Source organism: Culex pipiens, chromosome 2, assembly GCF_016801865.2.
Source record: "Culex pipiens pallens isolate TS chromosome 2, TS_CPP_V2, whole genome shotgun sequence".
Taxonomy (NCBI): domain Eukaryota; kingdom Metazoa; phylum Arthropoda; class Insecta; order Diptera; family Culicidae; genus Culex; species Culex pipiens.
In genome coordinates this window covers 91,106,825-91,123,655 of record NC_068938.1, presented here as the reverse complement: position 1 = coordinate 91,123,655, position 16,831 = coordinate 91,106,825, and the positions used below count along the sequence as shown (strand labels likewise).

At 37.8% G+C, this 16,831-nt stretch overlaps 1 protein-coding gene across 2 annotated transcripts in view; it reads right to left on the bottom strand.

Annotated features, from left to right (window-relative positions):
• LOC120416294 (unconventional myosin ID) overlaps window positions 1-16,831 on the bottom strand; it is a 49,178-nt gene that overhangs the window by 20,836 nt on the left and 11,511 nt on the right. For both annotated transcript variants that reach the window (XM_039578011.2, XM_039578010.2), the window contains exons 3-5: window positions 10,041-10,343; window positions 7,338-7,557; window positions 2,359-2,584 (exon numbers count right to left, since the gene is read on the bottom strand). In XM_039578011.2, the coding sequence (XP_039433945.1) occupies window positions 2,359-2,584; window positions 7,338-7,557; window positions 10,041-10,343 (749 nt within the window). The remainder of the gene's footprint in view (window positions 1-2,358; window positions 2,585-7,337; window positions 7,558-10,040; window positions 10,344-16,831) is intronic.

The window sequence follows — 16,831 nt, the reverse complement described above, 5'->3', positions numbered from 1 at the left end:
TGATCGAAACAGTTTTTGTATTGATTCCAAGCGATTTTAGAAAATTTGTTCAAAAAAGTGACTTTTTTCAGTAAATCGACTAGGGGGTGCGAGAAAGTATTTTATTATTTTTTCTTGTCTTAGAAAACATTGTTCGTAACATCATAATCTATCATTTAAGAAGTGAGCACCTGAAATTCCTCGACATGACCTCAAAATGGGACAGGCTACTGTCGGCCCATTGCGCCCTGGGCTCCTAAGTGTTTGAGTACGGCACGGAGCGACGGCGCCGGATACCCATATTTACACAAAGAAATTTTAGAGCGCTCGCCGCGGGATTCGAATCAGCGACCATTGGATTGTGAGTCCAGTGCGCGGTCCGATTGATCCACACGGGCGGGGCGAAAGATACATATTTTCGAAAATTTACGTACCATGTTTGTATGGAGAGCTGCAAACATTGCACAGTGGTCCGAAACCGAAATCTAGCGTGACAAAATTGATAGCGGCCACACGTTAAGATTTAGAGCTTTGGTGTCTTCGGGACAAATGATCAGGGTCAATAGGGACATCTTTTGGTATGGTGGACATTAGGGTGGTCCAAATTTTAAGGTGGTTCAGAATTTTTATTTTGGCGGGATGACGAGATAGCGCTTTGGTGTCTTCAGAAAAGTTGTAGGGAACACCATTCTGAGCAACCTTGCTGAAGGGCACAAAGCTCTATCTACAAACGGGAAGTTTCTAGAGCCATTTTTGTTATTTAGGTTTGGGTGTTTATGAAAAAATGAGTTTTTTGAATTTATCAACTCAGGCTTATGTCGTAGTGAGTTGGTGTCTTCTAGACATTTGAAAAGCTTATCAAAACACACATTTATCTTCCAAGAGAGCGAAAATCGGACCTTTTAAACGAAAGTTATAGCCAAAATACGACAAAAAAGACGCCATTTTGAAATGTGAATAACTCGAAAAGGTGGTGTAGTTTGACCTCGCTCTTAGAAGCATCTGAAAGTACACATTCTAGAGTATATTTGCTGAAAATATCTCGGAGGTCTTTTTTGTTTAACTCATTTAATCTTAATTAGAAAATGAGCATTTTTAAATCGTTTTTTGCCCATAACTTTTGATAGAATTTTCCAAAATTCGTTTTTCAAGAACGAAAATGTTCATTTTGACAAGCTCTACAATTGTCTAGAAGGGCTCAAAAATGTGCAAAATGATCTAGTGGTTGTAAAAGAAGAAACAAGTTTTTACTGAAATATTTCAGGAATAAATTTAATTATTTTGTTGATTCCTGAAATATTTCAGTAAAAACTTGTTTCTTCTTTTACAACCACTAGATCATTTTGTACATTTTTGAACCCTTCTAGACAATTGTAGAGCTTGTTAAAATGAACATTTTCGTTCTTGAAAAACGAATTTTGGCCAATTCTATCAAAAGTTATGGGCAAAAAACGATTTAAAAATGCTCATTTTCAAATTAAGATTAAATGAGTTAAACAAAAAAGACCTCCGAGATATTTTCAGCAAATGTACTCTAGAATGTGTACTTTCAGATGCTTCTAAGAGCGAGGTCAAACTCCACCACCTTTTCGAGTTATTCACATTTCAAAATGGCGTCTTTTTCGTCGTATTTTGGCTATAACTTTCGTTTAAAAGGTCCGATTTTCGCTCTCTTGGAAGATAAATGTGTGTTTTGATAAGCTCTTCAAATGTCTAGAAGACGCCAACTCGCTACGACATAAGCCTGAGTTGATAAATTCAAAAAACTCATTTTTTCATAAACACCCAAACCTAAATTACAAAAATGGCTCTAGAAACTTCCCGTTTGTATATAGAGCTTTGTGCCCTTCAGCAAAGTTGCTCAGAATGGTGTTCCCTACAACTTTTCTGAAGACACCAAAGCGCTATCTCGTCATCCCGCCAAAATAAAAATTCTGAACCACCCTAAAATTTGGACCACCCTAATGTCCACCATACCAAAAGATGCCCCTATTGACCCTGATCATTTGTCCCGAAGACACCAAAGCTCTAAATTTTAACGTGTGGCCGCTATCAATTTTGTCACGCTAGATTCCGGTTTCAGACCACTGTGCATTGTATTGAGCTTTGTATGTGGGATCTAATGACAAAAATGGCTCCATGGGTTGTTATAGGGAAGACCCTTACAAAGTTTGAGCCATGTAAAAAAAACAATAAAATAAAAGCACAAGAAATCCGCTGATTTGGTAGAGAATCGCTCCAGTGTGTTTAAACGTTAAAATTTATTATAGTATAATAAATTTTACGTGGACTCCACGTGGTTTATGGATGGTCCCTTATAGGCCAAGTCGAGGTCCGAATTAAAAATTAAATTGTGAAATGGTTTCACAGTTCACTCACTTCGGAACTCGATGTTTCCCAGGTGCAGGACGGCAGCCACAGTACGCCACACCATGGAGAGCTCGTCGCCGGTGAAACCGAGCGCCTTCAGTCCCGCGGTGGTAGCACGGTAATCCGCTTTTTCCGCCAGTACCTCCATGCTGCCCTGGTTGGTGTAGTGGTAATGGACGGGATCCCTGCTCAAATGGTACTGCTTCAGTTCACCGTCTGTGGCTCCTCGCAGCAACTGGAACGAGGAAAGCAGATTATGGAATGATTTTAATCGCGTTAGCTGTTTTTTTTTAAATCATAACAAAATTGTTAAAAGCAAGACAAGAGATCTCTGGAGTTTTTTTTAAAGGTCCAATAAACCAAATTTTCAGTTTTTGCTTTTTGGGTGTTTTTGAAACCGCCTTGAGTCAGGGGTATTAAAAAACACCCAAAAAGCAAAAACTGAAAATTTTGTTTATTGGACCTTTTAAAAAAAAAAACTCCAGATCTGATAGTTTTCAAACCCAAAACAAAAACATATTTAAGCGCCGGCAAACACACGGAACTCGTAAACAAAATTTGTTCGTGATGTATCACATCCACAACATTCTGTTTTCTGAACACTCCTCTTTTTTTATTCGCAGAAATGCTTCATGCGAAACTGCTCAACCAAACCACAACTATCTGTATCGTTCTGAGAATGTTTTGGAAGTCGAAAAACATCTATAATTAATTTTTTTTTATTGAGATAAAAATATTCGAGTCTGATATTTGGCACCTTGAAAGAAGGGCTCTATCTCGACATTTTGCGGGGTATATCGAAATATTTCGTCGGGGGTCTATAGAGCAACTTTTTGTTGAAGATTTTTCTTCGATTATTTATTTAAATAAGTCACACTGATTTACACCAAATTAAATGTTTTCAAATCGGATCCAAAATTGTTCTACGAAACCGTGGGCAATAAAACATAAACTTTTGCTCTGACTGACCTACAAACATTGACAAAAATGACTGCGCAGGCTCTAATTGAGGGGAAGCATAAACTTTGGAGTCCCCAGAATCATGATGCACTATATTATTTTTCAAAAATATTTAGTCAGGGCCGAATGGTTTTTCTCCAAAGTTTGTATGTAGAATCAGGACGGTTCATCGCTGTTGCATACAACTAAAAGTTGCATGCAATATATAGGAGCAGCGAACCGCACTTATTCTCTATACAAACATTGAACAAAAACCATTCTGCCATGACATTTTTTTTAAATTCAAAATGCACGTGTTTCTGGGGTCCCTAAAGTTCATGCTTCCCGTCGATTTGAGCATGCGCAGAAATTTTGTTGGTCGGTGTTATCGAAAATCTATCTGTTCTCAGATTATAGTAAAAAATGACTTTGTATATAGCAGGGCTGTGGAGTCGGGTCATATTTCAAACGACTCCGGCTTTCAGCTCCATACGACTCCGACTCCAACTCCGACCTACCAACTCTAGCCGATTCCGATAAGTTACTTAGAAAAGTACGCAACTTACGGCCGTCATCTACAATCAACTTAGAAAACTTGCTGGGCTGATATACGTTGCTATGCAGTTGTTTGTTAACCTTTATATATGGAAACCTTTATATATGCAAAATCATAAATACGAATTAAATACAAACAGAATTGTACGGAATCATACTAAGCTTGGTAGAGAATGGATCGGAGTAGAAACTTAAGAAGTAAGTAGTTATGAACAAATTTTGAAATGTTTTAAAAGTTAGTTTTCTATAATTATGGATACATTTATAATTAGAACTATTTAAATACTCTAAGGGATATTTCTATGATATTGATGATGATATTTCTACATTTCCAACTTATTGCATGATTTTTTACAAGAGCAATTCTCTACCAAAACCGGAAATGGATTTTATTTGTATTTTTTGATTTGGCTCAAACTTTGTGGGGGCCTTCCCTATGACCAAATAAGCTATTTTGTGTGATTGGTTCATCCATTCAAGTCTCCATACAATTTTGGCTGCTGTCCATACAAAAATGGTATGTAAATATTCAAACAGCTGTAACTTTTGAGTGAATTTTCTGATCAATTTGGTGTCTTCGGCAAAGTTGTAGGTATTGTTGACGACTTTTGAGAAAAAAATAGGTACACGGAAAAAAAAATTGCAGATTTTTTAATCAACTTTTTTTTTACTAAAACTCAATTTCTCAAAATACGTATTTTTTGATTTTCGAGATTTTTTGATATGTTTTAGGGGACAAAAATCCGCAACTTTTGAGCCATAGAGAAACATGGTCAAAAAATCTGCCGCCGAGTCATGAATTTTTGAAAAAATAGTGATTTTTGGAAAAAATCGAAATTTCTTGCAAAAACAAATTTGACATTATTTTTTAATGCAAAATTGAATTTGCAATCGAAAAGTACTCTACAGATTTTTTGATAAAGGGCTCCGTTTTCAAGATATAGCCACCGAAAGTTTGATTTTAGCGAAATATTTGCAGTTTTTCAATTTTTAAAAATAGTGACCATAAGTGAAGTAATAAATATATGTTGCATATAAAAAGAGAAAATTCACACCAAATCAGATACAGTGCCATCCCGTTTTTGGCAACAAGAATTTTTCAAACATGTTTATAATTGTTAATTATTTTATGAAGTTTTGTTTTTCGATCAACAATTTAGAATAAAAATAAAGTTAGTCTAATTCATCAAACATTTTTGGCGAGAGTAAATAATCGGTTTTCAACCATTTTTTGCTCATTTTTACAGTGCACAGTTGTTTTGCGTTGGTTTCGTAATTGACAGCTATTCTTTTATTCTAGCTTTGTTCTGAAGCCATAATCGAAAGGCTTGGTGCTGGAAGTATTAAATAAAAGTCCACTAGAGGGCAGAATGAGCCACCCTTTTCCTGCCTTATTAAAACAATTCGCAATTCGCAATTCGCAAATGAGCCACCCTTTTCCTGCCTTATTAAAACAATTCGCAATTCGCAATTCGCAAATGAGCCACCCTTTTCCTGCCTTATTAAAACAATCAAAATTTATTAAATTTGAATAAAATTGAATTGATTCATTCACTCCTGGTAGCTTCATAAACCACGGTTAATGAAACATCAGTTGATTTTTTTATGTTTTTTGTTATGCTTATTTGTAAAAATAGTGTCTTATTTCAAAACATTTACACTATCTTCAAAAATGTTTGTTTTGTTAAGTGACTATCTTTATAAAAGTGATCAAACTTAATGGAAATCATGTTGGAAATGTCCCTTAAATAATTTCTTATCACCCATCAACGTTTTAATGATGAAATGGCTTGTTTTCTAAGGTGGCTCATTCTGCCCCGCACCCTGGAAGAGCAGTCGAAAAAACATTATTTTTTTAGGTGCATAAAAAAAAAGTTCAAAGTTATTTGTTTTCATCAACCAAGCATACAACCAAAAAGTATTGAAAATAGAGCGCGGGCTCGGAAAAAAATCCAATTAATTCATGGTACATATGTCTGTACCAACCAACCAAAGGTACAACCGCATCGCCTTTGATGATGCGTTACGAGTTTGAAGCGTTATGGAATTTGAGTTTCCCCTTCTCTCTGGTACAGAGAAACCTCTTTCTACGCGATGCGTTAAGTTTTTACAATTTGTCGATTTTTTGGACATTTTTTTTCAACATTTTTGCAATTTTTTAAAAACAATTTGTAGGTTTTGTTCAGATCTACAAAACGCTTTTTGAAACTTGCAGAAATATTCTATATGGTTTAAGAGCAATCGACGAAATAAAAAGCGTAACGAAAAAACGAAGTTGACTTTATAGCTGTCGGCCACCAACCACTAGTGTCTTCCTTTAAGCTACAAGGACTTCGCCGCCCTGGGCTCCTCTAAGTGTATGAAAGTATGGCACGGAGCAACGGTGCCGAATACCCATATTTACACATAGAATTTTAAAGCGCCCGCCGCGGGATTCGAACCGGCGACCTCTGGATTGTGAGTCCAGTGCGCGATCCGATTGATCCACACGGGCGGGACAAAGCGTAACGTCTCCGCGTAAAAGAGGTTTCTTTGTACAACATTGAAGGGAACATCCCAAAGCATAAGCCTACTAAACTGAATTCGTATATTTTTATGCTTTTCTATGGTTCCGAGAAAAGCGCGTTTTTTTTGTTCGTTGTCAAATTTTTGCCAAGACAATTTCAGAGGGGAATGGGGTATGAGCCTTTAGTTTTTCGCAAACGCAGCCAAAACGCAGCTAAAACAAAACACCATTTAAATGAAATTCAAGTTTTAGAAGATGCATTGAAACTTCCTCTACGAGGGGGTCACACAAAATTTGATAAACGGTTAGATGTTATATTTAAATAACGTGTAATTATAATAATAAATCGTTACAAAATGATGTTTCAACTATTATTCCTCCAATTTGATTAAATTTAGGTCTGCCTGAATCAGATGCCAGTCACCCCAGATTCATAACCCAAGTGCAAACTAAGTTTGAGGCCCAGCTGATAAGAAAATTATAACTTTCATATTCATATGGAATACTCATATTTTTACTCTTTTTACAGTTTTCAACTTAAGTCCAGTTTGAACGTTTCATAGCTCATTTGCAAAAACGTTTGATGACAATTTAGACGAAATTAAACTATTCAATCATATTTAAACTTTCAATATGTTATGTGATGCAACAAAATATTTGAATCGAATGATCGGGATAAAAGCTTGGATACCACAATCATTACTTTTATGTTAACAAAATGGAATAACGATCACAAAACAAGCATCTAAACCTTATTTTTTTTAAAGAATTTCTAAATCACTTGTCAGATATGTCAATTAGCCATTTCACATGATCTTTCAAAATGGATCTGAGGGCCATACTTTGGTCGCCCCTGTTTCAATAGAAAGTTCACAAGCTGGTCTCCATCAAAAGTTAAGAAAAATACAGTTGATCAATCTTTAAAAGTGAAAACGGTCATCTTTTACTTTTTATAACAATAGCTGGATTTTCCAAGCGTGCACCCTACCTGGTAAAAACAATGAAAATTCCGCTCGCCGCTCTGCTGCTGAATGACGCGGGACTTTTCCAGCAGATAGTTGGTTATCACGCCACCCACCGGGTCGCCCTTGTAGTCGAACTCAATGTCCATGTACTTGCCGAACCGGCTGCTGTTGTCGTTCCGGTTGGTTTTGGCGTTGCCGAAACTCTCCAGGATGGCGTTGCTCTGGATGAGGACATTCTTCACCCTGCAGATGTGGGAGAAAGTAGCAAATTAATGATGTTAATATTTAGTATTTGCTCTTAAAAAAATAAAGAAATTGAAGAACCTCGTTGGATACCTGTACGACTTACGTTGCATAAACTACTATTTTGTGTGGTAAAGAGTAAGCAGATCCATTATTTACCTCAAGATGGCAGAGAAAGTAAGTAGTTTCACAACGAAGTTGCATTAAAACAATTAAGACTCTAGGGGAAATATACCCTTTGTCGTCACACAAAGCTTTTTGACCTATTCTCGTCTCTTTTGCAGTGTGCCACCATTCAAATATGTTCATTAGGGTGGGTCAATTTTTTCGAAAGTGCTTGGATCCGGCTGAAATAAGGGCCATCTTGTAGGGGGTACCCATTGGGGATCTGTGTGTGTGTGTGTGTGGTCCAATCCAATACCCGCTAACCGGTAGCGAAATTATGGGAAAGTATAATTTGTATCAGACTGTGTACATGCCGAATGCTGATACAGCTTATCTCAGTCCCGGGTATTAGGTGGTGATAGCCCTCGCGCTGCTTCCAACGACCCATTTCAGAATGACAGAGCTCCTTGCGGTCCAATTCCGAGGTCGCTGGGCATTGTTCGGCCCCGCCTAAACATAGAAGCAAGCATCTGAAGGAAACTTGATCTATATTTAGACTTCCAATCCCGTCAGGCAAATCAGGGATCAGCGCGTATTTAATAATATGAGAAGAAGAGATAACATGTTTCAACACTACGGATCAATTCACTGCTAGAGAGTAAACCTTCTGATGGCCGACTGCTTAGCGTTCCAGACCACCACCAATCCAAAGGTGTGAGTTCGAATCCCACCTGATTCATTTTAGTTTTTATTCATATTCAAATTCCGGGATTTGATCCCTGAACCTTCTGCTTGGGAGACAGAAGCCGTAACCATTAAACCACGGAGCCGGTTAGGGGGTACCCATTGGGGATCTGGTACCAAATTTGGGCGCATTTGGTTGAAAACTGGCTTGTCGCTGGCGGGTTAAAGTTGGCATGGAAATTACTATGGAAAACGCGTGCTTTATCTTTAAACGCTCCTACATGCTAAGCGACAAACTTTAGCCCACACTTACACTAGGTAGCCGTGTCGGGGATGGTCCAAGGAACATTTTTTTCTAAGGGTTCATGGTTATACGTTCAACCCTGAGCTTGCGCATTGCAGTTTTATCCGGCGGCGCCGGATTCTTTCAAAATCTCCGTTTTCATAGGGACGTGGCGTTACATCGTGCTGCCATCTGGTTTTTTTTAAGTGCAAGAGTGGAGAAGTGCTGAGTCATCGTCTAAAAATAGTCGGCATCCTATCTCGCCCAGCAAAATGAAGTCGATAAAGTAGTCGGGTTCTATGGAGAAAAAGTGGAAAACGTGGTCTAAAAATAGCGACGCCACCCCCCTAAGGTCAACGCATAGGGACGTGGCGTTACATCGTGCTGCCTTCTGGTTTTTTTTAAGTGCAAGAGTGGAAAAGTGCTGAGTCATCGTTTAAAAATAGACGGCGTCCTATTTCGCCCAGCAAAATGAAGTCGGTAAAGTAGTCGGTTTCGATGGAGAAAAAGTGGAAAATGTGGTCTAAAAATAGCGACGCCATCCCCCTATGCTACGAAACTATAGGGGGATGTCGTCGCTATTTTTAAACCACGTTTTCCACTTTTTCTCCATCGAAACAGACTACTTTATCGACTTCATTTTGCTGGGCGAGATAGGACGCCGTCTATTTTTAGACGATGACTCAGCACTTTTCCACTCTTGCACTAAAAAAAACAAGATGGCAGCACGATGTAACGCCACGTCCCTATGAAGCATTGTGTAAATAAATCAAGCAAAACAATGTAAAAGGGCCGAAGCCGAAGTGTAAACAAAGAGTCTATCTTGCTCACGTCAGTTGATGTTTACATTAGGAACGAGCAGGATAGACCCTTTGTTTACACTTCGGCTTCGGTCCGATTGCAATGTTTTGCTAGAAATGGCAAACACGACGCCAAACGTCAACCCAGTCGAAGCATGAAAAACGTTTTATCCAATAACATAACGAGACACTCGGTGAAAAAACCTGTGCCAAAAAGAGTTTCCTCGGTGGAAGTTCCATGTTTTACCAAAATTCAGGAACCCCTTATTGGAGCTTGACCATTTATTTGTTTTAGAAAAACATTCAAATCTTGATTCAGAATGTTTCAATCAAAAAATGGGTTTCTTTGTGTTGTTTGTTGAAGCATTTTACATATCTTGACTTTTTTTTGATAAGGTCCTATAAACAAATGTAAACATTGAGTGTATCCCACTTACTCCGGTGGACTTTGACATAAGGTGTGAAAGGGATACACTCAATGTTTACATTTGTTTATAGGACCTTATCAAAAAAAAGTCAAGATATAGTGATTGTTTTTCATTTCAATTTACTATTTCTGGACCCTGAATTCAGAACCATCTTTGCCAGCGTTACATCAACGCACCACTCACCGTTCGATCTCATTCTGTTTGCCCTGGTTGGTGACGGCGGCGATGTACTTCATGATGATCTTGGACGCCTCGGTTTTGCCGGCACCGGACTCCCCCGAGATCATGATGCAGGTGTCCTGGTTGCGCTGCTTCAGCACACGGTAGGCCGCGTCCGCGATGGCAAAGATGTGCGGTGTGTTCTCGAACAGCTCCCGGCCCTTGTACCGGCTAATCTGGTCCGGGCCGTAAATGTTCATTTCGCGGTACGGGTTCATCGATATGCAGACCTCGCCGATGTATGTGTAGATTTTGCCGGCCCCGAACCTAGGAGGAGCGAAAAGAAAAACGAGAATTGCTTAATTAAAGTTTTGCAACAGTCGTGGTATTAAGTTTAGACTCCTCCACCAAATCGTGCACCCATACGGTGGTCATTTGGCTACAAATTTGCATGAAAGTTTGTCAGAATCTGCATGAAAACTGTCTTCATGCATTTTTTTTGCGTATACTGCCGTTCTACGCATAATTGTCCCATGTCATTTTTTGACGATTCTGACTTTTTATCATTTTTAAGCTTAATTTTACGTATACTTTCAGAAAAACACATAAAATCTAGTACTTTGTTCAGAAAATCATTGAAAACAACACCAAGTCTGTTTGTCCCATCGTTGAACTTCTACGCATAATTGTCCCACCAAGTATTTTCTATCACTAAATCATGAGTTTTAAGAAGCATTTCATCTTGTTTACCTGTTTAGCTGTAAGAGGATTACAAATAAGGGTGATAAAATGTGACCCGGGGTGATTAGGGACATATAGGGCGATTAGGCACCCACGGGACAATTATGCGTGAAACACAGAAATCGATCGAAAAATTTCAATCGCGTTTTTCTCAGTTGCCCTTTTTTGAACATGGGACAATTATGCGTAGAACGGCAGTATAGGGGTATGAAAATTTTGCCCTTTACCGACAATTCGATGCCGGTGTGCTCTCTTACACTAACTGACATTTTGGTAGTTGTGAGAAAATCGATTTTTAAACATTGAATTATTGTTTCTGGAAAACTATTCGACAAACAATTGTTCTAACAATTTTAAAGTATGCACCTGACATCACTTAAAGACATTGTGAAATAGAAAAACTTTTGAAATGCCAGAAAAATGTTGGCAGAGAAATTACGAAAAAAAAATCATGCTTGCAATTGGCACAAGTGTGTTTTGGGAGGTAACAAACGTGCACAGGGTTTTGGTACAAAAGAGTGCAAAGTCATTTTATGGGGAGCGGCCGTGGCTGACTGGTTACGGTGTTCGCTTTGTAAGCGAAAGGTTCTGGGTACGATTCCCACCTGCTCCCAACGAGAAAGTTAAGAACATAGAAATTTCTCCAGAATCCCTTCGAAAGATTGGCTGCGCTAGGGTCTGATTAGATTAGATTAAAAGAGTGCAAAGTCATTTTATTGTTGAAATAGTTCAAAATAGTTGTTTCAATGTTCTTTTTTCACGAGTTGATTAATTCGTGCTTAAGAAAAACATTATATATCAAAACTTTTTTCAAAAACTTTTTGTAGTTTGAATTTGGTAGGAAAATTATTCTTCTGGAAAAATGAGCATTTAAATCAGAATTTTTGTATGAAAAACTTGGTGAAATTATATTTATTATGAACATAAGTGTAAAAACATCTATAATACATCAACTATGACGAATACTAGGTTGGTGTACTCATTAAAAGGTTGATGTACTTGTTGTAAAAACTTTTAGCTAGTTTATTTTATTTCAATTATATCATGCAACCATTCCAAGATGAATGGTATCCAAGGCACAAACCATTATTTAGATTTATGGTGAATTGCAGTTGGAACAAGTGTGTCTCATGCAATGAAGTCGATGAATGTATTGAATAGAATAAATGTGCTTAAAAAAATAAATACGTTATATTTTTAAGTATGGACGACCCATACAGTTGTGCCAAGTGTGCACATCAACGATGGAAGATATGGTTACGAATTTTTTTGCATGGACGACCCCTGCAGTTGAGCTAAGAGTGCACAACATGTTGTTACGTCGTTTTTTTGCATGGACGACCCCTGCAGTTGAGCTAAGACAGTGTTTCTCAACCTTTTGCGTTCCGTTCCCCCCTTGGCAAATTTTCAAGAACTCAATTCCCCCCCCCCCCCCCCCTTCCTCACCTTTATTTTGAAGTTATTGGTTTCAATGCACAAATATACCAATAAATTTTAGATGTTTACATATACATGGCAATTTTCATAATAAATCAACATTTACGTTTGCTGTCCATTTTTATTTGAACACAAATTTCATTTATAGGTTTCTAAAGGTTAAGTAATTTTGAACGAATATTTTTTTAAAATATTTTGTCTTTAACTGCTCAAATTTAATTAAATTAATCTCACAATAAATATCTCACGACAGTTCTATTAAATTTGTTTCTGTTTATTTTTACTCAACTACCGTCATCAGGGGTGACATTGGGTCTGGGGGGTGAGATTGGGTCATACAAATTAAAGCATTTTTGTATGACCCAATCTCACCCCCCAGACCCAATGTCACCCCTGATGACGGTACTCTGTAATATGCAATTCAGTGTTCTGCTTATACTCTGATCCTTTATCAAAAATTACAAAAAAAAGTGGTTGAAATGTTTCAAATAAGACAAAAACTCAAAAAAATATTACTTGAAAATTAACCTTGAAGGTTGCAACAATTCACAGCGATTTTTATAAAAAGCATTACCAAACATGTAAAAAATCAAAAACTCTAAAATAATATTTGAAAGCCCATTTTTTTCTGAAGAACTGTCAATATTGCCCGTGTCCAAAAAAAAAACAAAGCCTGAGAAATTGTTTCAGTAAATCGATGCCTGTGTGCTCTCTTGTATTAAGCTTGCTGGTTTTCCTATATAGTTAGCATAAGAGAGCACAGAGGCATCGAAATGTCAAACTTCACCTAAATTAAAACTTTTAAAAATGAAATTTAAGGAAAAAAACTGATGTCGTTCTTACTAATCAAAGAAACTGAAAGTTGCATAGAATTGTCAAATAATGATTCAAGTTTTTTTTTTTTGCAAATTCGCTTAAAGCCATTAAATTTCTATTGAATCCTCATTAACCCCATATATCTTATTTTTCATTATCCTAGTTTTCTTTGAAATTCCAAAAGTGAATGATTTTCTAAACAAAGTTAAAAAAAACTTTTCACTGTACACTTGGTCGTAAATTAAAGTATTACCCGGATATAAATTTAAGCATTCCAAATTACTTAACCTGGACAATTTTGCAAAAATATAATCAATAGCCTACGAGACTCTGAGAAAAAACTTAATTGACTTAATCGATTTAAACAGAATGTAGAAAAGAACTCGCAGAATATTTTTACCAAATATCAGCATTTGTACAATTTTGGCAGAAATCAACGCAATTTCGTAAAATGTTCTCCTAAATCCTAAATTTAAGTTTGGGTGACATTCAATTATTCGAACATTTAGGTTTTGCATAGATATCTTGACAAAAAAAACCGCCATGACTTATGATTTTTAAGCGCATTTTCTCGTTAATAAAACATAAAAAAAATCACACCATTATTGAAAATAGCCTTTCTATCACAGCGAAAGAACCGTTCAAAAGAGCCGCTCTTTTTAATGAGTGAACGAAAATGAGCGGCTCCTAAAAAAGAGCGGTTTCGCCCACCTGTAGTGCAGTTGTTCATGCCTGGAATAATCACGGCGTGATTTTCAATCCCTTTGCTATTGATGATGACTCAAAACATCCCACTTCAAACCCCGCGTTGCCTCACCAAAGAGCATTCATCAACAACTTGGCGTGATATGACATCATACACAGTGTTTGAAATTCCCGGAAACCTGAGTAATTGATTCACCAATGCGCTCCTTTAGGGGGAGAGGGGGTAATATGCACCTTCTAAAGGAAAAGTGTGATTGCACAACCGTTACTACATTTCTACACCCTAAGGAAAAATATATATCAAAATCTGTGGATTTGCTGCAGAAAATGTTACATGTTATAACAGTTTTTGCAGCAAGCTCATATATCATTTTTTCCCTAGTGCAAACATGTCAGTGATCTACAGTTCTCACCAATACATATATAGGCGTCATCCATAAAGTATGTCACGCTCTAGGGGGGGAGGGGGGGTCTGAGCAAGTGTGACATTGCATGTTATAAGTATAGGAAAAGCGTGACAAAGGGGGGGAGGGGCGGTAAATTTTGGCGATGGAATTATATGCTGTTCCCTTAGTGCAAATTTGAGATTAAACATAAATCTTTCTATAGAAAAAAAAAAATGAAAACAAGTTTTTATTTATTTAATTTATGTCCTATGCTTATACGACCTTTTCAAATGCCACGCGCTAAAAACTTGGTTCGATCTTGGTTCGATTTTGACTTCACTCGCTTTGTATGTGGATGGCAGTCGTGTCGTAACCGTGGTGATAACGTATCGGATTACCCCAAATAAGAAGATGCTAGTTTGATCCTCGTTTGAAAGTGATTTTTTTTTTCTAAATAGCAGCAAACAGCAGTCGGTAATGTCGGTTATTGTCGATAACGGGTAAAAATGTCATGCCATTAATGCATGAGGACAGATTTCATGCAGAATCTGATACACTTTCATGCCGCCATGCATCGCAATCATGCGACCGCCGTTTGGATGAGTTGTTTTAATTCTAAGATGCCGACAAAAACAAGGGGTTCATTTTGCCCCAGGGGTGCATATTACCTCCTCTCCCCCCAAGTGCTTATCGCTCGCAGTAAAAATGGTGAAATTATCCTTGAAATGCAACTGTGTTGTTTGCAGTTAAACAATTGAACTGTTCAAGATAAAGCTTTAGCAAACTCGCTCGGGCGTCTTGGCGCACAAATTGCGAGTGCCTTGGCGTTGATAAGAATCGATTGAGCTTACACTTTTGGGCAATAAAACGGTTGCTTTTCAACCTGTTCATCAACGATATCTGCGAAATCATCAGGTCTGAAAAGGTGATGTTCGCAGACGACCTCAAGTTTTACCGTGTTATCCACAACACAAATGACTGTGCGGCGCTACAAGAGGATATGAATGCGGTGTTAAACTGGTGCCGGGTCAACGGAATGCTGATCAACGCAAGCAAGTGCAAGATTATGTCTTTCTACCGAGGAAACGCACCAACAAACTACCGCTATAAGGCCGAAGGAACGGACTTGGAGCTCGTCGACTCGATCAAGGATCTCGGCATCATAGTCGACAAAACGCTGTCTTTTAAGGAACACCTGCAAGCAACGATTGCCAAAGCACGAACCACTCTGGGATTCATTTCACGGAACACGCAGGAGTTTACAGACACGTCAACCTTGAAATGTCTATATTTTTCTCTGGTTCGCAGCACTCTTGAGTACGGGTTACAAATTTGGGCTCCCCGACAAATTGGAGACACTAACCTGTTTGAAAGAGTCCAAAAAACTGCCACTAGGATTATTCTGGCCCGGCTTCCAATAGAACATCCGGCAAGGTTGCTTCACTACGAAGAAAGGCTACATTTTCTGCGAATGGACAAGCTCTCGCGGCGCATCTCTTTCTTGAGGAGGCTATTTATGTTCGACGTTGTCAACGGGGTCACAGATTGTGAAGCATTGAAAGCATTACTTCCAGCCAACACACTGTCTAGGACCCTAAGGGACGCGGAGTTTATTCGTCTCCCAAACGATGGTTGGAGAAGCTTCTACAATCCATTTTATGAATGTTGTAAATGTTTCAATGTTGTATCCGACAAATATTTCCATGGAATGACAAAGTTAAATTTTAAGCATAGGATTAAGCGTTTAATTTAAATTCAGTCTGTAAAGACGGTGCTTCATAAATAAAAAAAAAATTATAAACAATTTATTGTTTTTATTTGATTCAAGCAAGTGTCTTAAAAACAAAAAAGAGACATGAACCCTAATAAGCTAAAGCCATTGATCAAAAGGCGTAGATTGGTTGCCTTATTGCTGTGAGCAGGTGCAGTTGGGCACCATTAATATTAATTATCATAGTCCGCACGGGGCTAAGAGGATAGCAATGTTACTATTTGGGTTAGGATTAATTTGAAGTGACATTTTGCATCTTGGATCGAAAAGGGTCAACTAAGGGTTGAAGTTTGTGCTTCAAGTTGATTCATGGGCAGTGGGTGAAGATTTTCGAGATATTTAATTTCCCGGGATCATGGATGGAATAATCGCAAAAAAATCATTTTCGCTTGCGAACCTTTTTCACCCGAAAGAGAGAGGAGGCAAATCACGCAAAAGAAAATCGCTCCCGAACTTCTCCAAGAAAATCAATCTGCTGATGATTTTTTGTGATTTTCATTGTCAGCACCACATAAAAAAAAATATTTTACTTTGTTTATCATATTGCCCATCTACAAAATGTGACTGGTCATTTTTCGACGTGTGACGTTACACTTGCAAGTGTAGTAGTGAAAAAGATGTTCCGCCGAATAATCATGATGATGATTTTTTTAAGATTCCTTTTACCGATCTTTCGTGCGCGAGAGAGGAGAGCCATGCTCCCTACGGATTTGTTTCCCCCCTGCCCGGGATAAGTAAATTGAATTTTGCTATCTTTTACAGCAAAAAGTTGATACAGATAGATAAATAGACGGGAGAGCTTTCAAAATGCAGAAAGTATAATATAAATGATTTTTTTTGGTTTTGGGTGAGAAGTTTAGGGAAAAACCTACTTAGTCCAAAAACATTTATGCAAATATTATTCAATATTTGTGCATTTTTTTACCAGGCTCTGACAGAAAGGAGAGTCACTCGCATGA